Source organism: Pseudorasbora parva, chromosome 21 (genome assembly GCF_024679245.1).
Source record: "Pseudorasbora parva isolate DD20220531a chromosome 21, ASM2467924v1, whole genome shotgun sequence".
NCBI lineage: Eukaryota > Metazoa > Chordata > Actinopteri > Cypriniformes > Gobionidae > Pseudorasbora > Pseudorasbora parva.
Genome location: NC_090192.1, coordinates 40,574,996 through 40,601,594, shown reverse-complemented (window position 1 = coordinate 40,601,594; position 26,599 = coordinate 40,574,996). Strand labels below are relative to the sequence as shown.

The 26,599-nt window shown below is 41.4% G+C and overlaps 1 protein-coding gene across 1 annotated transcript; it reads right to left on the bottom strand.

Moving 5' to 3' along the window:
• Positions 1-11,386: 11,386 nt before the first annotated feature.
• Positions 11,387-25,884, bottom strand: sar1aa (secretion associated, Ras related GTPase 1Aa). Its single transcript, XM_067430362.1, has 7 exons — positions 25,718-25,884; positions 24,308-24,377; positions 22,770-22,889; positions 22,626-22,691; positions 21,692-21,795; positions 21,473-21,604; positions 11,387-11,675 (listed from the first exon to the last, which is right to left on the bottom strand). The coding sequence occupies exons 2-7, from the start codon at positions 24,363-24,365 to the stop codon at positions 11,559-11,561; spliced, it is 597 nt and encodes a 198-aa protein (XP_067286463.1). The 5' UTR covers positions 24,366-24,377; positions 25,718-25,884; the 3' UTR covers positions 11,387-11,558.
• Positions 25,885-26,599: the final 715 nt, after the last annotated feature.

The window sequence follows — 26,599 nt, the reverse complement described above, 5'->3', positions numbered from 1 at the left end:
TGTGTGTGTGTGTGTGTGTGGGTAGGTTTAGGGGCAGTGTAAGGGGATAGAAAATACGGTTTGTACAGTATAAAAACCATTACGCCTATGGAGAGTCCCTGTAAACCACATAGACCAACATGTGTGTGTGTGTGTGTGTGTGTGTGTGTGAGAGAATGTAAGGTGTAAAGATCTCACGTTTATAACACTTTATTCTCTTCAGAGTTTCAAACACAGTGATGGAGCCGCTAAAATACTCTCGAAATTAATTCTCTAAATCAAGTCATAATAAAATGTGCAAACATACTTAGGTTTTGCATTTGCAAATTATATTTTGTGAATATGAATTAAGCTACGAGTTTGTCAATTTCTTTATATATTTATAATAAATACATTACTTCTAAATTACAAATATATACTTATAATAATCTTAAACGTAAGCTAATTCTCACATTCACAAAAAATATGAATCCGTTCAGAAACTTCAGAAATATACATATTTTATGAATTGTTTGCTAATCATATTTTGTCAAAATGAATGAGTTTGCAAGTTTCTCTTATCAAATATATATTTATAATAAATACATTACTTCTAAATTACAAATATATACGAATAATAAACTAAAAAATCCTAAAATATCAACCTTCAGAAATATGAAAACATACTTGTGTATTTATGAATTAGTTTTTGATTCTCACTTTGTCAATGTAAATTGTGCGTTTGCAAATCATGAGGTTATGACTGTCGATTTCTGTTATAGTTATAATAAACGTAAATGTAAAGTTTAAATATTTACAAACAATTGATGAATTCATATTTACATTCGCATGAATACATTAATTTAGAAGTAATGTATTTATTATGTAAGGGCTAATGTCCACCAGCCGGTTGTTATCGCAGAATAAACCCCTCCAGAGTGATCAGGACCCCGAGGCGAAGCGGAGCGTCACTCTGAAGGGGTTTATTCTGAGATAACAACCGGCTGGGTGGACATTATCCCGCTTATTACACGCCTACTAGTCTCAAATAAATTACACACTAAATATTGTCTTGAGATTAAATATTTTATTAGCTCTTACGCAAAGCTTCCGCGAAGAAAAACAGTTCCAAACTGCTTTAAGCCTTTATCTATCGCTGCTAAATGTTGAGAATGAATGCTGAAAGGGTTAGTTCAGCCAAAAATGAACCCAAGCCTCTGATTTACTCACCCTCAGGTCATTATAGGTGTTTATGACATTCTTCTGTCAGACAAATACAATCAGAGTTATATTTAAAAAGTCCAGGCTAACGTTAATCCCAGCAGTAGTTGGAGCTGTTTCTGAAGTCCATTAAATGCAGCTGTCCGTCAAATAACGTGCTCCACACGACTCCGATGGGTTAATAGAGCCTTCTGATTCCAATCGATGCGTTTGTGTCAGAAAAATATCCATATTTAAAACGTTATAAAGGAAACCCGCCTTGAAGTCTTCCAGTGTAACCCACGGCTGTTTAAGCCACAAGATGGCGCCAGCGTTAAGCACAGAAGTAGAACCGGTCAAGATAACTCGCAGTACCCGGATGAGCGGTGTGTGTTATCTGGAAATAACATACCGCTGGAATGAGCGATTGACCAATCAGAATCAAGTATTTCACAGAGCCGTGTAATAAAAACATACAAATTGGCAAACTCAATTCTAATTCATATTCACAAAATATAATTTGCAAATGCAAAACATAAGTATGTTTTTATATTTCTGAAGGTTGATATTTTGTGAATGTGAATTTTAAGTTTACATTAAGTATATATTTGTAATGTATTTATTATAAATATATATTTGAGAGGAGAAACTGGCAAACTCATAACCTAATTCATAGCCACTATGTATAATTTGCAAATGCAAAACCTAAGTATGTTTTCATATTTCTGAATGTCTCTACATGAACAGATTGATATTTTTGGTGAATGTGAATTAGCTTACGTTTAAAATGTTTATAGGTACTGTATGTATCTATAATTTCTAAGTAATGTATTTATTATAAATATATATTTAAGAGAAACTGGAAAACTCATAGCCTAATTCATATATGCAAACTACAATTTGCAAATGCATCAAATGTACAATTTTTTTTTGTGACGGTTTCTACATGAATAAAGTGATTCTTCTGGTAATGTGAATTAGCTTAGGCACGTGGGAATCATATTTTGTAAATGCATCAACTGTGAGACTATATTTGATCTCCAAATGTTCCAGAAATACAGCATCAGACCTCTTTAAACAGGAATGTGTGTGATTTATCGTGACTGACGGCGGTTTCACACTCGTTTCTGACTCCGGTTTCTTGAATGTAAACTCAAAGCGGTTCACATGACTGTGTGTTTGATCAACACCGCTTCTGTTCATTTAGACTGAGACTTGAATGCAGTTAACATGTAAATGTTTGGATTGCTTTATTTTTCATATATTGCATGATAGTTGACGACTGTCTCTGTACAGTACGAGTAAACCCGTGGTGTGTAATGTTGAGATAGTGGCTGACGTCGGCTCCTCTGAATCTGTCAAATAAACTGCTGTAAATAATTCAACCGTCTCTCTGATACATAATCAACGGTGTGTTTGTGTGTAAAAGACATATTTGATGTTGCCAGAAACTCCAGAGGAGAAATATCTCACTATGCTCGTTCATTTACTCGGGATGAACCGAGTCTGAAAATCAATATCTGGCAGCCTCGCTGTTTGCTGTGAACTGAATTAATATACCGCCTCAAAGTCAGTGAGAGCACACGGCGTGACCGCGCTCCGCTTCAGCCAGCGTAAGGAATACGTGACAATCAGATCATTTATGCACATAATGCTTCAAAAATACTACGCATCATATGGGATTGTGGAATAAGAATATTATTTCTGTATCATTCCTCATACTGGACATGCACAGTGTATTCTGGTATACTGTACTCCATGCAAATTAGTAGATATTCAATGCATAGAGTAATTTGCACATTACACACACTATAATACTGGACTAGTAAGAGTAGTATGCCTTCACTGTACGTTTGTGCATTTGAGTTCATATATTTATGTTCATGCATTTACGTTCATATATTTATATTTATGTTCATGCATTTACGTTCATATATTTATATTTATGTTCATGCATTTACGTTCATATATTTATATTTATGTTCATGCATTTACGTTCATATATTTATATTTATGTTCATGCATTTACGTTCATATATTTATATTTATGTTCATGCAATGTAATGCAAGTTGCCTTGGGATAAAAGTGTCTCCCAAATGCATGAACATAAATGCAAGTATTTTATTTCATGCATTCAAATATTGAACATTTGAATTCATGCATCCCCTGGGACCAGTGCCTTTTCTAGGCATAGGCAAACTAGGCGGTCGCCTAGGGTGCCAGTGAGCCCCCGCCCCAACAAGAATTTTTAGTTATTTCATATATATTTTATTATTACTATTTCATACTTTTGCTATTTGGGGGACATGAATCTTGCCTAGGGTGCCAGAAAGGCTAGAAACGGCCCTGCCTGGGACTCGACCTCATGGCCTTGGTGTTGCGAGCACAGCTCAGTATGCCATTCCAAACATAAGTTGAGTTTTATAAGGTTATTTTGTCATCCAGCATCAGTCTGATGTCCATCCTTTACATAATTAAAGCTATGATAGATGAGTGCATGAAGTGAAAAATCTATAATTTCTCGGTTCATTAGGTGCATCATCGGGTGTTTAAAGAGCTCTTCTTTTATGGGGGAAGTCTGAAAATCTGGCAGAAGAGACCAGAAGGCTTTCAGCATAATGCAGAGGTGATGCAAGTGTTTCAGACAGACACACACACACACACACACACACACACACACACACACAGTTCTGCATTTACAGCATGCAGCCACTGCACTACACCAGGAGAAAACTGTCTTAAACACACATTTATAGCTAATGTGAACACATGCACTCTTTATTCTGGAGACAGCAACTGCTGCCACGATGCTGCTTAGTCACATTATTTTAAACAGATTTGATAATTGAACTGTATCTAAAACGCAGTATAATAATCTGTGTGAAGTGAGATCTGTAAGTCACTGCTGCCTCCTGCTGTTCTGCAGTGGAATTAAACATGGCTGACGTTACAGGAAACTGCACAAACACTGACTTTAAAGAAATGTTTTTAGCCAGTAATGAGAATTTACTCGTGTGGTTTCTAACCCGTATGACTTCATTTCTTCAGTAAAACATAAAAAGAGACTCTTTCTATACCAAAAGCACCATAAAGTATCTAAACACTTGTGCATTTGAATCGTTTGCCATTAATGGAAGTTTCCTGAAATCTATCTTTCAGACCTCGTGTGTTGGTGTGTTCATATGACCTGCAGTTATGATGCTTTCATCATATTTGTGGGAAATCCTGGATTTACAGGTTTATTTCCTCCTGTTTAGTGTTTATAACTCTAACCTTCATTCCTCCCTCACATCCTGGAACAAATCCTTCCCTCGCCAATCAACATCAACCAAAACCCTAAAATTATACCTTTCTTTCTCTTGTCCAGAAAGCTAATTTCATTTTTATTATATTTTTTAACACACACACACACACATACACACATTGTATATACATATATATATATACATATACATATATATATATACATATACATATATATATACATATACATATATATATACATATACATATACATATATATATATACATATATATATATATATATATATATACACATATATATATATATATATATATATATATATATATATATATATATATATATATATATATACACATATATACACATACATTAATTACTAGACTTGATCAATAAATAATATAATTTAAAGGTACAATATGTAAGATTTTTGGATTAAAATATCCAAAAACCCTAGAACAATGCTGTATATATTTAGTTGACTTGTGTTATCCCGAATGTTTCCAAAAATGTTTAAATCATACCTGCGTTACCCACTAAAACCGCTTTAATATATGATGTGTTTTATTACACATTTTATAACATGATGTGACAGTTTAGATCATTATCACTGATGATTGTTCTCCAGCTCAACAGTTAGTCTTATTGTTTTAATCTGGTGTTGTTGTTTTACCGCACAGAGTACCATATTTTACCGCCTAATATGATCTCTCTCACTGCAGTGTGAACAAGTGTCTCACAGACTCGCATTATAACATTTAACACACTCAGATGTGTGTGATATGATAAAACAGTGCTGCGTTACCACACACACACGAGCGGAAGCGCTCAAATCATCAAGACACGCCTTTGTTTTGAATAAGTGACCTCTAGTGGCCTCTAAAAATTACATATTGTGGCTTTAACGGTTAGTTCAGCCATAAATGTAAATTGTGTCATTAATTCCTCCTGTGGTTGGCCAGCCGTCAGACCTCCGCTCATCTTCACACACAGATGAAGATATTAGTGTTGAAATCCGATGGCTCAGAAAGGCCTTCATTGACACCAATGTCATTTCCTCTCTCAAGACCCATAAAGGCACTAAAGACGTCGTTACAAAGCCCATCTCACTACAGCGGCTCTACAATCATTGATGAAGAGGCCAGAATAGAGTTAGTGCGCAAAAACACTAAATAACGACTTATAGAGTGATGGCCGATTTCAGAACAAAGCTTCGACGCTTTAAGGGATAGTTCACTTTGAAATTAAATTTTGATATGTTTTAGCTTACCTCATGGGCATCCGAGATGTAGGGACACGAAACAAGCGGTTTGTGTGAGAAAACGAACAGTATTTATATCGTTTTTACTTCTTGTACACCACAGGAAACATGCACGCGCGCCCTCGGATCAGTCGGACGTAGTGGTGTACAAGAGGTAAAAGCGATATACAGTCTTGTTCAAAATAATAGCAGTACAAATTGACTAACCAGAATAATCAAGGTTTTTAGTATTTTTTTTATTGCTACGTGGCAAACAAGTTACCAGTAGGTTCAGCAGATTGTCAGAAAACAAATGAGACCCAGCATTCATGATATGCACGCTCTTAAGGCTGTGCAATTGGGCAATTAGTTGAAAGGGGTGTGTTCAAAAAAATAGCAGTGTGGCATTCAATCACTGAGGTCATCAATTTTGTGAAGAAACAGGTGTGAATCAGGTGGCCCCTATTTAAGGATGAAGCCAACACTTGTTGAACATGCATTTGAAAGCTGAGGAAAATGGGTCGTTCAAGACATTGTTCAGAAGAACAGCGTACTTTGATTAAAAAGTTGATTAGAGAGGGGAAAACCTATAAAGAGGTGCAAAAAATGATAGGCTGTTCAGCTAAAATGATCTCCAATGCCTTAAAATGGAGAGCAAAACGAGAGAGACGTGGAAGAAAACGGAAGACAACCATCAAAATGGATAGAAGAATAACCAGAATGGCAAAGGCTCAGCCAATGATCACCTCCAGGATGATCAAAGACAGTCTGGAGTTACCTGTAAGTACTGTGACAGTTAGAAGACGTCTGTGTGAAGCTAATCTATTTTCAAGAATCCCCCGCAAAGTCCCTCTGTTAAAAAAAGGCATGTGCAGAAGAGGTTACAATTTGCCAAAGAACACATCAACTGGCCTAAAGAGAAATGGAGGAACATTTTGTGGACTGATGAAAGTAAAATTGTTCTTTTTGGGTCCAAGGGCCACAGGCAGTTTGTGAGACGACCCCCAAACTCTGAATTCAAGCCACAGTACACAGTGAAGACAGTGAAGCATGGAGGTGCAAGCATCATGATATGGGCATGTTTCTCCTACTATGGTGTTGGGCCTATTTATCGCATACCAGGGATCATGGATCAGTTTGCATATGTTAAAATACTTGAAGAGGTCATGTTGCCCTATGCTGAAGAGGACATGCCCTTGAAACGGTTGTTTCAACAAGACAATGACCCAAAACACACTAGTAAACGGGCAAAGTCTTGGTTCCAAACCAACAAAATTAATGTTATGGAGTGGCCAGCCCAATCTCCAGACCTTAATCCAATTGAGAACTTGTGGGGTGATATCAAAAATGCTGTTTCTGAAGCAAAACCAAGAAATGTGAATGAATTGTGGAATGTTGTTAAAGAATCATGGAGTGGAATAACAGCTGAGAGGTGCCACAAGTTGGTTGACTCCATGCCACACAGATGTCAAGCAGTTTTAAAAAACTGTGGTCATACAACTAAATATTAGTTTAGTGATTCACGGGATTGCTAAATCCCAGAAAAAAAAAATGTTTGTACAAAATAGTTTTGAGTTTGTACAGTCAAAGGTAGACACTGCTATTTTTTTGAACACACCCCTTTCAACTAATTGCCCAATTGCACAGCCTTAAGAGCGTGCATATCATGAATGCTGGGTCTCATTTGTTTTCTGACAATCTACTGAACCTACTGGTAACTTGTTTGCCACGTAGCAATAAAAAATATACTAAAAACCTTGATTATTCTGGTTAGTCACATTGTACTGCTATTATTTTGAACAAGACTGTAAATACTGTTGGTTTTCTCACACACACCGCTCGTTTTGTGTCTTAGGCCATCAGTGTGTACTGACGATGGGGGATTGTTTCATTTGGACTTCTCTGTGTATGCTCTTTGAGGTGGTGACCATAGACCTGCATTATGTGAGGCACAGACAAGAACGGTTTGACCTAAAATGATCAAAATTGAAACTACTGAGGAAACAAATACTCCTACATCTCGGATGCCCATGAGGTAAGCTAAAACATATCAACATTTAATTTCAAAGTGAACTATCCCTTTAATGAATCACTGAAACGAATCAACGAACCAACATGGCTATAGAAAAAGTGATTAAAACACGAAAATTATTACATAGCTGCTATAATTTCCTGTATAATTTCTGGTCCAGACAGCAGGTTTACAGGACGGATAGGTGGAAGATCTTGTTTGGAAATATTTGAACACTTATGATTATCTTTATATACTAGATTTATTTATGTATGGTAATATTTAGTTTTAGGCATTACAAAGTACTTGTTGGAGCCCTAATCATTTTCATTGCATTAAAAAGGTCATCTTGAATTGATCTTGTTTGTATTTCACAGAAGAAAGGAAGTCCTAAAGGGTTGGACAAGATATTAAACGACGACATTCTTCAAAATATGAATAGTTTATAGATGTTTACAGTCTGTTAGGATGGATTCCTGTACACTCAAGTCAAGGCTATGAACAATAAAAACACATTATACAATATTTACAATTTAGCAAAAAATAACAGGCGTTCCCATATCAGACATTCATCTGATGATCAACAAACCCCAGCGGCCTCCGATGACGTTCTGCGCTATATGAACATATCTACACGAACACTGTACAGAAGAATATATTACAACATCACTGAGCAGCTTTATCGTCTAGAGATAAGCGGATGCTAAATCATACCACAACACTTAAATATAACGGTCTCGGACGCTACAGGAACTGAAATATCCCACCAGTGCTTTTACTGTGATCATTGTTCAAAAACCCAATGGCTTGATTCCACTGCGTCCACATCCGCCGGCCTTTAAAGGGACAGTCCATCCAAAAATGAAAATTACTCAGATTTACTCTCCCTAATGTCATCCTCTGTGTGTATTTTTTTTTCCAGACGAGCACAATACGAGTTATATAAAAAAAAGTCCTGGCTCTTCCCAGCTTTATAATGGCAGCCAAAATTGTTATATCATAAAAGTGCATCCACACGGCTGATGATGGATGCACTTCTATGATGGATGGATGCACTTTTATGATGGATAGATGCACTTTTATGATGGATGGATGCACTTTTATGATGATAGATGCACGTTTATGATGGATGGATGCACTTTTATGATGATAGATGCACTTTTATGATGGATGGATGCACTTTTATGATGGATGGATGCACTTTTATGATGGATAGATGCACTTTTATGATGATAGATGCACTTTTATGATGGATAAATATACTTTTATGATGGATGGATGCACTTTTATGATGGATGGATGCACTTTTATGATGGATAGATGCACTTTTATGATAGATAGATGCACTTTTATGATAGATGGATGCACTTTTATGATGGATGGATGCACTTTTATGATGATAGATGCACTTTTATGATAGATGGATGCACTTTTATGATGGATGGATGCACTTTTATGATGGATGGATGCACTTTTATGATGGATAGATGCACTTTTATGATGGATAAATATACTTTTATGATGGATGGATGCACTTTTATGATGGATGGATGCACTTTTATGATGGATGGATGCACTTTTATGATGGATAGATGCACTTTTATGATGGATGGATGCACTTTTATGATGATAGATGCACTTTTATGATGGATGGATGCACTTTTATGATAGATGGATGCACTTTTATGATGGATGGATGCACTTTTATGATGGATGGATGCACTTTTATGATGGATAGATGGACTTTTATGATAGATGGATGCACTTTTATGATGATAGATGCACTTTTATGATGGATGGATGCACTTTTATGATGATAGATGCACTTTTAGGATGGATAGATGCACTTTTATGATGATAGATGCACTTTTATGATGGATGGATGCACTTTTATGATGGATGGATGCACTTTTATGATGGACAGATGCACTTTTATGATAGATGGATGCACTTTTATGATGGATGGATGCACTTTTATGATGGATAGATGCACTTTTATGATGGATGGATGCACTTTTATGATAGATGGATGCACTTTTATGATGGATGGATGGATGCACTTTTATGATGGATGGATGCACTTTTATGATGGATAGATGCACTTTTATGATGGATAAATATACTTTTATGATGGATGGATGCACTTTTATGATGGATGGATGCACTTTTATGATGGATGGATGCACTTTTATGATGGATGGATGCACTTTTATGATGGATGGATGCACTTTTATGATGGATAGATGCACTTTTATGATGGATAAATATACTTTTATGATGGATGGATGCACTTTTATGATGGATGGATGCACTTTTATGATGGACGGATGCACTTTTATGATGGACGGATGCACTTTTATGATGGATAGATGCACTTTTATGATGGATGGATGCACTTTTATGATGGATGGATGCACTTTTATGATGGATAAATATACTTTTATGATGGATAGATGCACTTTTATGATGGATGGATGTACTTTTGTGATGGATGGATGCACTTTTATGATGGATGGATGCACTTTTATGATGGATGGATGCACTTTTATGATGGATGGATGCACTTTTATGATGGATAGATGCACTTTTATGATGGATAAATATACTTTTATGATGGATGGATGCACTTTTATGATGGATGGATGCACTTTTATGATGGACGGATGCACTTTTATGATGGACGGATGCACTTTTATGATGGATAGATGCACTTTTATGATGGATGGATGCACTTTTATGATGGATGGATGCACTTTTATGATGGATAAATATACTTTTATGATGGATAGATGCACTTTTATGATGGACGGATGCACTTTTATGATGGATGGATGTACTTTTGTGGACTTTAAAACAGAAACAACCTTTCACTGCCATTATAAAGCTTTATGAAGAATGTCATACTCACCTATGATGACTTGAGGGAGAGTAAATGATGGGGTCATTTTCATTTTTGGGTGAACTAACCTTTTAACCTAAATTTAACGTATTAGTTCACTTCAAAATGAACATTTCCTGATCGTTTCCTCACCCCATCTCATCCCAGATGTTCATGTCTTTCTTTCTTCAGTGGAAAAGAAATGAAGTTTTTTGAGGAGAACATTCCAGGATTTTTCTCCTCATAATGGACTCCAATGGGAACCAACAGCTGAAGGTCCAAATCAATGAGGAAGAGCTTCAGAGACTCTGATGATCCAGAGGAATAGAGTCTGATCCAGACAAACCATCAGACATTTACAACACAAACACACATTTATATACTTTTGAACCTCTAACGCTTCGGTGTTGTTATTCTTCAGGGTGTATTTTGTCATCACATCGGAAAGATCACATGATCTAAACATCTCATGTTCTCCTCCAACATTAAAACCATCTGTCCTCGTTGTTTCTCCTTTATTTGTGTAAGGGTGATTTAGTCTTTGCACGTTCGTTTTAACTCTGGGTCGGCACTTCCACCTACGTCATATCATACGTCGTGCAAAAGCAGAACATCAAAGATGTGTGTTTGAGGTTTAAAAGTATATAAATGTGTGTTTGTGTTGTAAATGTCCGATGGTCAGTCTGGATCAGACTCTATTCCTCTGGATCATCAGAGTCTCTGAAGCTCTTCCTCATTGATTTGGACCTTCAGCCGTTGGTTCCCATTGGAGTCCATTATGAGGAGAAAAATCCTGGAATGTTTTCCTAAAAAAAATTCCTTTTCGACTGAAGAACGAAAGACAAACATCTGGGATGAGATGGGGTGAGGAAACGATCAGGAAATGCTCAATTTTGAAGTGAACTCATCCTTTACTAACTTTAACAGTGAATTGAGACTAAAACGACCAGTAATATCCACTAAAACACACTAAATCTCTTATTGCTGACGGTCAGAGCGCGTTTGAAATCAGTCGATGTACTGCGAAAGCCATCGGAAACCTTCCCCGTATCCCTGTTTCTTCAACACACTGCACATGAAGACCTCCAGTGGCCGTGCGCTCAGTTCCTTCAGTGACACGCCGCCCTGAAACACACACACACACACACACACGTCATGTTCAGTTCATTTATTTATAGAGCACATTTAAAACAGTTGCCAGACTGACCAAAGTGCTGTACAAGTAGAAGCTAATTCAGCATCTCACAATCTACAAGCACAAATTAAAAAAGAAATTTAAATGCTGGGCTTTGACCAAACGGCAGCTGTTTGGATCATTGATGGACAGAAAGTGATGATTGTTCTCCAGCTCAACACAGTTAGTCTTATTGTTTTAATCTGGTGTTGTTGATTTACCGCACAGAGTACCATATTTTACCGCCTAATGTGATCTCACTCACTGCAGTGTGAACAAGTGTCTCACAGACTCGCATTATAACATTTAACACACTCAGACACACTCAGATGTGTGTGATATGATAAAAAAGCGCTGCGTTACCACCAAGCGACAAACACCAGAGATCTCTAGAAGCCAATACGGAAGTAATTTAAACTGCAATTCCTCGACTGCCCACTAGGGCTCCAGAAGGAGCAGAATCTCATAGAGTGCCGAAGTCATGACGCCACTTTGGAGGCCAACCTGGAAGTTAGCGGCGCATGGGTTCCCTCGATCAAAAGCCTGTGCATTTTCCCCATAGACTTTTGGACAATCGCAAAAAATAAGATCTGTGTTCAACAAAGAGTTATGACCCTTACACGTTTTGTCTATCAAGATAATCTTTGCAAGTGAATCCAAAATGTACACCGTTTGAAACCTAAATAAAGCCGTCAGATATAAAATGCTAACGGTAGGCTATTAACGAACTACAGCACACAGTCGCAGATCTACGTCATCATCAAGCTTCCTCAAACTTTATTTAAAAACACGTTCGCTCATTATGATCTGCGCTGTGGATGAACACTAATCCATTTTTTCATGAGAAATATTGACCATTTGTTTTTTCCAAAAATGTTAGAAACTAATTGGGTTTATGCGTGCCTCTCTGAGATTAGTTTTCTCGTTTGTTAATGTTTTATTTATTCATTTATTATTTTGTTCGTTTATATAAACCTTAATATTATTTTCTTTGTGATTAAGATTAGGCTATTATGCCTCATCATCGTGCCCCAAATAGACTTTACAGATTATCTTTCACTGTATTATGTTTGACTGTATGTTTGCTAATTCGCCAGAAAAAAACAAGTTTTTACCACCTCAGAAGCATTAACGACGTAAGCTATAACTTAGCCGTATCAATTTACAATCGTATCTCATTTTCCTTAGACGATTGATCATAATCGAGGAGAGAACCGCTATAAATCTGGACATGTAGAACAGCGCAGCTTTCATTCGACGACTTGTGCTTCCATCTCGGGACTAGACAAAACACTACGGTGACGGTCTCTCCACATAAATGAAGAACTGGTAATCGGTTACCTTAATATCACAGATTTCTGTGTACAACAATATTTGGAAACTGCTATTTGAAAGGACTAAATATATAACCAGGGCCGGCGTTTGCTATAGGGCTTGGGCGTCATGACGTCATTACTTGGCGTGGCGGCCATGTTGATGGCATCCTTTACTGCTACTCGGACTACTGTGCACTGTTCATAGACGTACTCCCTCTCAGTCGTGTGTCTTAATTTGATTATTTTGGCGTTATTTCAACTATGGTAAACCGTTGCTGCATTTTGGGGTGTAACAGCGCAACACATAATCACCATGGCAAATGTCGAAAATGGATTAACTTTCCACCGCTTTCATGCTTGGAGGCGCAACCACGGACAAGAAGTAATAACAGTACGATGTGCAAAAAGCAAGAATTGTCACACAATCAGATGTTTTTTAGTGTTTATTTGCAAGTAGTGCAACCTGAGAACACAGAAATGTGGAATGCTTCAAGGTGAAAGGTTACAAATAAAAAATGAACACAGAAAACGGAGTGCAAGTTGTTGCACTTTATATAACGGAGTGCACTTTATATAACAATAATAAATACACTTTTTTTAAAAATAAATTCTTTCAATACTATATAAGCAAATAAATAGGTATCTATAAAATAACAACAAAAGATACAGAAATGGAGGAAGTGCAAATTATAAATATAGTAAACAATAACATTGCAATAACAACTAAAAACGGAGGCAGAGCAATTTCTTATATAATAAAAAAAATAATAATAATAATATATACGTATCGGTTAGACTTTATTTCGATTGTCCACTTTAAACATTCTACTACCTATGTACGTTTTCAACAGCATGTCAACTAACAGTAATTAGAGTATTAGTAGACTGTAGGTTATGGTTATGTGTTGGGGTTCGGGTTAGTAGAATAAGTTGAATTGTAGTTGCAAAGTTACTTATAGTCAGTAGAATGTCTGTTGGGGACCAACAAAATAAAGCTTTCGTCGTTGTCGGTGCTCCGCTCTTTCTTTGGAAATGCATGTGGATCCAAAACTTTAATAGTTCCGATTTTGTCTCTATAGCGGTCCCTGCCTTCCCTATTTAACGTATCCCAGTAAATTCCACATCCCTTTCAGGATTTTAACATGTTTTTTCTTTCTCCCAACTCTGCTTCTCCTCATTCGACTTGCTGTATTTTTACATTCGCGAGGCCATCAACATGGCCGCGACGTCCCAGAATGCAACGCGGTGCCCAAGCCCTATAGGCGAGCTAGGCGGTTGCCTAGGGCGACAATTGTGTTAGGAGCGCGAGCGCGCTCTAGTGCCGCCCATTACTTCCCTTTAAGCATAGAATCAGAACAAGCGAAATAAAACAATGTTTATTAAACATGATCATCATAACAAAATAAAATTACTTAGTATTATCAATATTATCAACTAATATTTATTTAAAAAATATTATTAATATTGTCACTAAGCTATCACTTGCTAGTTTTCTACGTATGACTACATATTGCAAACATAACTCTACAATAACCTACATGGATGTAATTTAAATATCAAAAGTCCAGTTCGTTATAAATATGGATAAAGTATGCACGTTAGTTATGAAAAGTATGCAATCTACATGGGCGTCGGGAGCAAATAAAAAGTGGGGCCTTTCGTTTTTTTTTTTTTTTACTAGAGTAACGATAGATGCCATATTATTTACATTAAACACAAATATGATGTGTTTTACTTAAAGATTGATTAGGATAGACAAATTGACAGAAATCACCATACTCTCTACAGTGGCTGTAGTGTAGGGGTAAGTCGCATATCATCAAGTTTTGACGCATATCGATCAGAGGTTCGAATCTGCCTTTTGCCACACTCGCTCTATTCCCTTTTCCCATCACATATCAGATCGGAAAGGCATTTATTTTCAATAAAAAGTGAGAAAATATTAGAAAAGTGGAAATAAAGCGTCTAACGTGTTTAATAATAAGTGCTTCTCGGTTAGGGGTAGGCCTAGGAAAACAGACATGTGCTGAATTAGAGACGATAAAAGTGAGTGGGGCGGGGGCGCGCAAAACTCCATCTCGCCTAGAGCAACCAAAGAGCTAGAGCCGGCCCTGTATATAACTTTATGTATATTAACTGAAAGGTAAACTTATAAGAACGTGAGGCTGAAACGCGGGCTAGTTTTTTATTTTTATTAAAAAGTGAATGAAACGCGGGCTGGTGAGATTTCCTGTTTGTCACGATGACGTCTAAAGTCCCGGCCAAAGGATGTAGTCCCTTTTAGCAACTTGTTAGCAACCGCCGTTTTTAAGACACAATAAAGTAAAAAAAAAAATCACAAGCAGGTTAGAACGAGTGTGTTTTATGTCATAGATCAAAACGTGAAAATATTTAGAGGCTTTGTTAACCACAGACCTTATTTCAGGCGATTTAGCAAACACCCATTCAAAAAACCCATAGACCTTAGAGCGAGTGTAGCCCTTAGCACGTTACTGCGGGGTAGTTAAATCACTTTTGGACCAGTCACAGAAGACTAAGTTCAACTCTCTGGAGGAAGAAAAACTGATGCACAGCAAGAGCAAGAAGGGAATGACTACTCAGACATCAAAATTAGATATTAAGAAAATTGTATTTTTGTATAGTTCTTGTTTTCTAGGACTTTTTCTTAATGACTGTTGAAATGAAAGATAAAAGACAGCGACAAAAAAAAATATATATCTTTACAAAAAAAGATATTAATTAAACAGTAGTGTTCAAATGGAATGTCAAATAATAAAAAAAAAACTGTGTCTTAATTCAACATTGAATGTCTCAATTCAAAAACAAGGTCTCAAATCAATTTCAGTGTCCCAATTCAGATCCAATGTCTCAGTTCAGATCCAAGGAAGCAAAATAATGTGGAAAAAATTATTGAAGAGTGGTTGCACACGGTTGATGGGAAAAAAAACAATTCAATCCAAAAAAATAATCAGTGACGTTATCTCAATAAAAAAAATGGAAGGGAAAAAAAATTAGTTCGGTCCAATAAAAAGAATAGGAAAGAAAAATCTGTTCTGTCCTACCAATCTATATTTCACACTGTTGAAATCACATCACCAGGTACGAAACGGATGGGAATGGCTCGCCAGTCCAAGCAACGTGCACACAGCAACAGGCAAGGACAATTCCACAATGGCAATCTCAATCGCTGGAGCTCAGGATCGACAGCAGACGAAACATGCACTCACATATGCATAAAGAAAAGAGAGAGGGGGAGGAAAAAAAACCCGGCCAAGGAGAAAATAATCCAAATAACAAGAAAAATATAAAATAAAAAAAACTCTTGTAAACGTTGATTCAGGCTTCTTCAGGAAAATCCTCTCTTTCTCAAACTCAAACGTATCTACACTCATTAGTGTTTGATAAGACGCACTTTCAAAAGATTCACGCTCAATTTCGCCGTTTTTTCCTCTCTTATTTCTAACTCTTATTATATCTCTGCCACCAAGCAAGCAGACTCGCTTGACTTCTTCATCCGAACGATCTCTAAGGGGCGGGACTAACCTCTAGTTCAACCAATACGGGTTCTCAGATCGCGCCAACCAGTTTCAATTTGCATAAAACAAAAATATTTTTATGTATCAATTTCTCTTATTATTTGAAGTACGTTTTAAGTTGTATTAATGACATTTTTTTCTACATATAAGGCATGATGTATTTTCTTCTCAAGATTCTATTTTTAACCCTTTAGTGACCTGGGTTACAGAGGGAACCGGAAGTGCTAAAATGCTAACTCACTTCCGCGTTTTGGCCAACAAAGTGACGTCATAACTTCGGCACTCTATTGAGTCCCATGTTAAAATTCCCAAATTTACAGCAGAAAAAAACATGTTTACAGTCTGGGACAAATTGTGGTTTTGGTCTATACGGCTAATTTTGCCCTTCATGACGACTGTGAGGGATTTTTTTTTTATAACTCATTCATTTACATTATATAAAGCCTTAAAGTTCTGCATAATTAAGGGCGTGGTTACTTTGAGTGACAGGTGGATGCCGTTTATCTGCCGTCTATAGTCATCGCGTCACCTAAGCTCCGCCCACATCCTGCCTCTTTGCCCATTTTCTGTTATCCAGGCTTGATGCGCTCGCAAGATGGCGACGGCCAGCTCGCCTCTTCTTTACGCTTCTGAACGGCTTATCGGAATCCTAAGGGTGACGTCACGGACACTACGGCCATATTAATCTTTGGCTTTGACACGATCACATGGTTTGAATACATTTAGATTTGATTCAGGAGTTGCTGAGTCTTTGATTGACCAACACTGACCTTCCCAGAATTTTATAGTCAATTCTGAATTTGATTGGTAGTCAGGAGCTCGCCGGAGGGGCGAGACATGGTCGAAATTTCGTCGTTTTTTAAAATTAAATTTGGCCGCAGCATTTTGGACCAATTGTAGACGAACGTGCTGGGGAGCTGTCATGTTACTAATGCTGGCTTTGACATGATCACATGGTTTGATTACATTTAGATTTGATTCAGGAGTAGCTGAGTCTGTGATTGACCAACACTGACCTTTAGGGCTGTCACTTTTTATTCAAATATGCATTCGAACATCACGTGTAATACCCGTAACTATAAATAAACTATCTGGTTTTTAAAGTGCCATGTAGTAAAGCCCTGCATTTATGCCCGAGCCTGACGGGCCCCGACTTTTTTACGCCCCTAGGGCCGGGCTTCGGGCCAGCTTTCACGTCATACCAAAAAGGCGGGCCTTTTTATGCTTCTCCTTCGTTTTATATTTATTTTATCAAATAAAAGGAACAATGAGATGTTCTGCGCTGGTGGAAACAACATGAGACCATAATAGCTAACGCGACTGTCAAGATATGGCTGGCACAGTGTTCAGAGCATAGGTTCAGAGTCCGCGTTTCTTCAGCGCAGCTGCTAGAGTTAAGGCCGGAGACACACTGCAAGCGTGGTGTGAGCGTGGCGTTTCTGTTGTGTGTCATCCGCGGGGCGTCTGCTGCTATTAATGTACAGGGAAGCCCTATACTTCATGTTAAAAATAAATATATTGCCCATTGATACAGCAAAGACAACGTCGGCAGTAGCCGGCCCATACCATAGGCCAGCCTTTCTCAAAGTGGGTGCCGCGGCACACTGGGGTGCCCCGTGACCGTGTCAGGGGTGCTGCCAAAAAATTAAGTTGGCTAAAAATAAATAATAATAATAATCTGAAATTTCATATATAGAATATATTTGAATTTACTTAAATACATTCTTCTTCTTTTTAACCCTTTCGCACGTATGATCACACATTCACGCATGTGATTAGAACGGTCAGTGCATCACGTTCATTCAAATGTGCTTTCGCGTTGGCTTGCACTGAGCCAGAGACAGGCGCGTCAGAGCTGTCATATAGCACAACTTATCAGTGTTTTCAGCCACATAATGTTTATTTTAGGTTTCAAACATATACTTACTAAAAAAAACAATACATTTAGAGTTTGTAAAATACACAATGATGAAAAATGAAGAGGCAATAATAATCCTTCCCACTATACTTAGTTTTATTCATATCAGATACACATTGTGTAAGTAACTTTAAAGTTTACTCTATTCTTCTACCAGTTCACCTGCCACTTACTTTTATGTATTTTGGGAGAATTCACGTCTTGTAACTTAAATCTAACAGATCTGATTTTCTGAACTGCGCCTGCGGCGGCGATGGCGGCGCCCATCGTGCATACAGCTCAACTAACGCGATCATTATAAAGTTGTTTAAACGACAAAACACTGCCACTTGCAAATATTTGACAATCGGAATATCAGATATTTCAGGCCATATCTAAAAAAATTGTGAATATTTTGAATAAAAAAGGAAAAATGACATAAAAGCAGATCATCATTCATTCAGCTCTGTTGTTGCTGCGGTGTGTCACGTGACAAGCAATGACGCGTCACCATGGAAACCATAAAGTGACACATTAATAACGGTCGCTTTGAAAAACAGAATGTTTTAAATTTACGTGTGAAAGGGTTAAACATATTAGCGGATTACACTCTGTTCATTACTGTCTAAATAAACAGGACATTTGCATTTAAATTTGGGTTATGCAGTGTTTTTAAATTATATTTTAAACTGGGGTGCCTTGAAATTGTATGCACTTTTGAAAGGTGCCCTGACTGAAAAAAGTTTGAGAAAGGCTGCCATAGGCTATCCATGGTATTGATACATGGCAAAAGGCTACAGAATATTTCGTTCTATATTGACTGGTTTAATATTTCAAAATCGATAATTATGTTGTTTTTTATTATTACAATTAGGCTAGGCCTATATCTGCATTTATGTTAACCTACAGACTTTCAAACATGAAAATGTTGTAGTCAGATAGATATGATGTTGAATATGAAATTAACTTAATAAAGAAACAAAACGAAATATGACTACTTTGATATTAAAAACAAAACTATTTTAATGGCTGCAACAATGTAAAAAAAAAGGGCCTCAGCGCCTCGGGCCAGAGCCGGGCCAGGGCCTCAGCGTCTTGGGCCAGGGCCTCAGCGTCTCGGGCCAGGGCCTCAGCGTCTCGGGCCAGGGCCGGGCCAGGGCCTCAGCGTCTCGGGCCAGGGCCGGGCCAGGGCCTCAGCGTCTCGGGCCAGGGCCGGGCCAGGGCCTCAGCGTCTCGGGCCAGGGCCTCAGCGTCTCGGGCCAGGGCCTCAGCGTCTCGGGCCAGGGCCTCAGCGTCTCGGGCCAGGGCCTCAGCGTCTCGGGCCAGGGCCTCAGCGTCTCGGGCCAGGGCCTCAGCGTCTCGGGCCAGGGCCGGGCCAGGGCCTCAGCATCTCGGGCCAGGGCCTCAGCGTCTCGGGCCAGGGCCTCAGCGCCTCGGGCCAGAGCCGGGCCAGGGCCTCAGCGTCTCGGGCCAGGGCCTCAGCGCCTCGGGCCAGAGCCGGGCCAGGGCCTCAGCGTCTCGGGCCAGGGCCTCAGCGTCTCGGGCCAGGGCCGGGCCAGGGCCTCAGCGTCTCGGGCCAGGGCCGGGCCAGGGCCTCAGCGCCTCGGGCCAGGGCCGGGCCAGGGCCTCAGCGTCTCGGGCCAGGGCCTCAGCGTCTCGGGCCAGGGCCTCAGCGTCTCGGGCCAGGGCCTCAGCGTCTCGGGCCAGGGCCGGGCCAGGGCCTCAGCGCCTCGGGCCAGGGCCGGGCCAGGGCCTCAGCGTCTCGGGCCAGGGCCTCAGCGTCTCGGGCCAGGGCCGGGCCAGGGCCTCAGCGTCTCGGGCCAGGGCCGGGCCAGGGCCTCAGCGTCTCGGGCCAGGGCCGGGCCAGGGCCTCAGCGTCTCGGGCCAGAGCCGGGCCAGGGCCTCAGCGTCTCGGGCCAGGGCCGGGCCAGGGCCTCAGCGTCTCGGGCCAGGGCCGGGCCAGGGCCTCAGCGTCTCGGGCCAGGGCCGGGCCAGGGCCTCAGCGTCTCGGGCCAGGGCCGGGCCAGGGCCTCAGCGTCTCGGGCCAGGGCCGGGCCAGGGCCTCAGCGCCTCGGGCCAGAGCCGGGCCAGGGCCTCAGCGTCTCGGGCCAGGGCCTCAGCGTCTCGGGCCAGGGCCGGGCCAGGGCCTCAGCATCTCGGGCCAGGGCCTCAGCGTCTCGGGCCAGGGCCGGGCCAGGGCCTCAGCGCCTCGGGCCAGAGCCGGGCCAGGGCCTCAGCGTCTCGGGCCAGGGCCGGGCCAGGGCCTCAGCATCTCGGGCCAGGGCCTCAGCGTCTCGGGCCAGGGCCGGGCCAGGGCCTCAGCGCCTCGGGCCAGAGCCGGGCCAGGGCCTCAGCGTCTCGGGCCAGGGCCTCAGCGTCTCGGGCCAGGGCCGGGCCAGGGCCTCAGCGCCTCGGGCCAGGGCCGGGCCAGGGCCTCAGCGTCTCGGGCCAGGGCCTCAGCGTCTCGGGCCAGGGCCGGGCCAGGGCCTCAGCGTCTCGGGCCAGGGCCGGGCCAGGGCCTCAGCGTCTCGGGCCAGGGCCGGGCCAGGGCCTCAGCGTCTCGGGCCAGGGCCAGGGCCAGGGCCTCAGCATCTCGGGCCAGGGCCTCAGCATCTCGGGCCAGGGCCTCAGCGTCTCGGGCCAGGGCCTCAGCGTCTCGGGCCAGGGCCGGGCTAGGGCCTAGATTTGAGGCCCGTGCAGGGCTCTACCATGTAGTGCAGTTTTTTTTTACAGTCTATAGGTGCGTTTACATGGAGCACTACATCGGTTTAAAAGTCCAATCCGAATGAAAATGCTCCATATAAACACCTCAATCGGAATAAAAATGCCCCCAATTTTTTTTTTCTGAGATGATTATTACACTTTACAACAAATAAATAGCTTTTATAAAACTGTTCAAGTCTTGGTGGTCGTAGATGTTCGAATATATTCGAATACATTGATTGATATTTGATTTCCATTCAAATTAGATTTTTCTCAAAAATGACAGTCCTACTGACCTTCCCAGTAGTCTGTCCTTCCAGAACGAACACCTCTCGTAGCCTCATCTCACTCACAGCCTCGGGGCGGTCGATCTTATTGCCCAACACCAGCACCGGCACGCTGGAGATCGTCTCGTCCGACAGCAGAGCCTGGACAACCAATTCATCCAAGTTGCTTTGGTTTGAGTGTGATATAAAACTGAATATAATGGGCATTTCCCCAATCTCACGACTTACATCGAGCTCCACCTTAGACTCTGCGAGACGCGCGTGATCTGCACAGTCCACGAGGAAGACCACAGCGTTAACGGCCGGCAGGTAATTCTTCCACACTCGCCGCGCTAGAGAGAGAGAGAGAGAGAGAGAGAGAGAGAGAGAGAGAGAGAGAGAGGCGGTCAATACGCCTGCCGCCATAATCAATATATCAACTTATTGCGTGATATCTGAAGATGACTGCGATGTGTTTGGATGACACAATATGCCCATTGAGTTTGCATGTATGTTTGTTTACATGATAATTAGCTCGCTCACTCACACACACACACACACACACACTCACACGTTTGTTTTTGTGAAATATGGGGACATTCCATAGGCATAATGGTTTTTATACTGTACAAACCGTATTTTCTAACCCCTTATACTGCCCCTAAACCTACCCATCACACACACACACACACACACACACACACACACACACACACACACACACACACACACACACACACACACACACACTCACTCACACTCTCTCTCACTCTCTCACACACACTCCCTCTCACTCACTCACTCACACACACACACACACACACACACACACACACACACCCTCTCTCTCACACACACACACACACACACACACACACACACACACACACACCCTCTCTCTCACACACACACACACACACACACACACACACACACACACACACACACACACACACACACACACACACACCCTCTCTCTCACACACACACACACACACACACACACCCTCTCTCTCACACACACACACAGTCAGTGTTATCAGGTGACGTATTGATCATTGATTGAGCAGTGAACTAATGTTAAAAAACTATCCTGATTGTAAAGTGTTCCACAGGTTGAGAGACAGAAAGGTGAGAAAACGTAACAAATGAATTAAAGCACGTGAGCTGATAGAGCTCTGACCTTGTACATGACCGCCCAGATCGAATGTGGTGAACGTCATTCCCGCAATGGTCAGCTCCTCGGACGCTAATACAAAACACAAACAGGGCATCAACCGAGAGCAATGCATGATGGGAATTATTAATTGCAGTAAATCGGTCTTACTGGGGTGTAACGTGGGCACGTGTTGTCCTAATCTGTCGTCTTTGAGCATGTGCAGAAGAGTCGTTTTTCCAGCATTGTCCAGCCCAAGAAAAACCAGCTTCCCAGACTTCTTATACAAACCTGCAAAAACAAAGACTGCTCAATACACACCGATCAGGCATAACATTATGACCAGTGAAGTGAATAACACTGATGATCTCTTCATCACGGCTCCTGTTAGTGGGTGGGATATATTAGGCAGCAAGTGAACATTTAGTCCTCAGAGTTGATGTGTGTGTAGCAGGAGAAATGGGCAAGCGTAAGGATTTGAGCGAGTTTGGCCAGATTGTGACGGCTAGACGACTGGGTCAGAGCATCTCCAGAACTGCAGCTCTTGTGGGCTGTTCCCGGTCTGCAGTGGTCAGTATCTATCAAAAGTGCTCCAAGGAAGGACCAGTGGAGAACCGGCCACAGGGTCATGGGCGGCACGTGTGGTGCTCCAAGGAAGGACCAGTGGAGAACCGGCCACAGGGTCATGGGCGGCCAAGGCTCATTGATGCACGTGGGGAGCGAAGGCTGGCCCGTGGGGTCCGATCAAACAGACGAGCTACTGGAGCTCAAACTGCTCCAGAAGTTAATGCTGGTTCTGATAGAAAGCTGTCAGAATACACAGAGCAGCTCAGTTTGAGGCGTATGGACCAGTCAGGGTGACCTCTGACCCCTGACCCCGCCGAAAGCACCAACAGTGGCACGTGAGCATCAGAACTGGACCACGGAGCAATGGAAGAAGGTGGCCTGGTCTGAGGAATCACGTGTTCTTTTACATCACGTGGATGGCCGGGTGTGTGTGTGTGGCTTACCCGGGGAACACATGGCCCCAGGATGCACTATGGGAAGAAGGCGAGCCGGCGGAGGCAGTGTGATGCTTTGGCCAATGTTCTGCTGGGAAACCTTGGGTCCTCCATCATGTGGATGTTACTTTGACACGCTCCACCTACCTAAGCATTGCTGAGACCATGTTCAGCCTTTCATGGAAACGGTATTCTGGTGGCTGTGGCTCTTCCAGCAGGATAATGCTCCTGACACAAAGCACAAATGCTTCAGGAATGGTTTGAGGAGCACAACAACCAGTTTGAGGCGTCGACTTGGCCTCCAGATTCCCCAGATCTCAATCCAATCGAGCATCTGTGGGATGAGCCGAACAAACAAGTCCGATCCATGGAGGCCCCACCTCAAAACTTACAGGACTTAAATGATCTGCTGCTAACATCTTGGTGCCAGATACCACAGCACACCTTCAGGGGTCTAGAGGAGTCCATGCCTCGACGGGTCAGAGGGACCAACACAATATTAGGTCATAATGTTATGCCTGATTGGTGTTTAAACATATATCATCTTTATTGCTCTGTTCTTAGAAACCGAATCTTACTGACCCTGTACTTCTGAACTCTAGAGATGAGATCATGAGCACACACACTCGTCATGAGCACACACACACTCGTCATGAGCACACACACACTCGTCATGAGATCATGAACACACACACTTTCTAAACTTACCTAAGAACTGCAGAACGCCACTAAACCCTCGGTAGATCCAGTCAAATATGAATGACATCGCAGACGTTTCCTAACCAGAAAAAGAAGAGAATATTAATAAATAAAATGATAAAAACGCTTTCATCGAAATAAATGCTGAATAAAGCATGCAGACACATCACTAACAAACATACTATATTAAAACAAGTTTCCCTTATATGGTCATATTAATCTGTTATAATTCTTTTTTGTACTATGTTTTTGACATTTAGGGCTCTAATACACACACACACACACACACACACTGACAGACAATCAGACATACACTGACACAGACTCATACACATACACTTGGCACACACTCCATCTCTCTCACACACACTCACACTGACACACACTCCATCTCTCACACAAACTCCATCTCTCACACTAACACACACACACTCTCATACTAACTTACAATCACAATGGCACACATACACTTGACACACACTCCATCTCTCACACACTCACACTGACACACACACTCCATCTCAGAAACACTCATACACACTAACACACTCATACTAACTTACAATCACACTGACACACAAACTTGACACACTCCATCTCACATACACTAACACACTCTCATACTAACTCACAATCACACTGACACACATACACTTGACACACACTCCATCTCTCACACACACTCCATCTCACACACTCATACACTTGACACACACTCCATCTCTCACACACACTCCATCTCACACACTCATACACACTAACACACTCTCATACTAACTTACAATCACACTGACACACATACACTTGACACACACTCCATCTCTCACACACACTCCATCTCACACACTCACACACACTAACACACTCTCATACTAACTCACAATCACTCTGACACACATACACTTGACACACACTCCATCTCTCCCACTGACACACACACACACACACACACTCCATCTCACACACTCATACACACTAACACACTCCATCTCACACACTCATACATACTAACCTGACACATACTCTTGACACACACACTCCATCTCTCTCACACACACTCACACTGACACACACTCCATCTCACACACTCATAAACACTGACACACTCATACTAACTTACAATCACACTGACACACATACACTTGACACACACTCCATCTCTCACTCACACTGACACACTCTATCTCACACACTCATACATACTAACAAACACTCATACTAACTCACACTCACCTGACACACATACTCTTTGACACACACACTCCATCTCTCTCACACACACTCAATCTCTCAAACTGACACACACTCATAACTCACAATCACACTGACACACATACACTTGACACACACACTAACACACACACTCACAGCCCGGGCCTCCTCCTCTCGCTGTTGTGAGTGTGTGTGTGTTTGTCTCACCGGTTATCGGGCGCGTGTCGCGGCCTCGGTGTGTTGGCGATGAATCCTATGGTTTATGAAGCGATTATATCAGCGCGCGCGGGCCATGGAGCGTCTCTAGTAACCTATGCTAGTAACCCGCAGAATCTTTCACATGAGCGCGCACGGCACCACTTCCGCCTTGACGCACGTCATCGTCGACGCGCGATCTCATTGGTTAAAGCAAGGGTTCTCAAAGTGCATGTCAGAAACGAAATTACAACAAATAAATAACATTTTGATGAAAATTAGATTAAATTAAATTTGGATTGGGACTTTACACAAGAAACTAAAAAATGCTTTCAAAACTGTATGATCATATTTTGTGGTGTTCATTCAGTATGTGTGTGTGTGTGTGTGTGTAGGTATGTGTGTGTGTGTGTGTGTGCGCGCGCGTGCGTGCGTGCTTGTTTTTGTGAAATATCAGTGCACAAATGTGTATAATGCCATGGGTATGACACAGGTATTACAGGAGAGGGTGAAATATGAGGACATTACCCATGGCCCCACTTTACAAAAGGCTTATAAATCACACAGGAGGAGTTTTTATGAGAAAGTAAAAATGCAGAATGTTTCTTGGGATGGGTAGGTTTAGGGGCAGTGTGTGTGTGTGTGTGTGTGTGTGTGTGTGTGTGTGTGTGTGTGTGTGTGTGTGTGTGTGTGTGTGATGGGTAGGTTTAGGTGCAGTGTAGGGGGATATAATGTACAGTTTAAAGTGTAAAATCCATAATTCGAAAGTCCTCACAATTCACAAAAACATAACGTGTGTGCGTCAGACTCAGTGTGTGTGTGTGAGTGTGTCAGACTCAGTGTGTGTGTGCGAGTGTGTCAGACTCAGTGTGTGTGTGTGAGTGTGTCAGACTC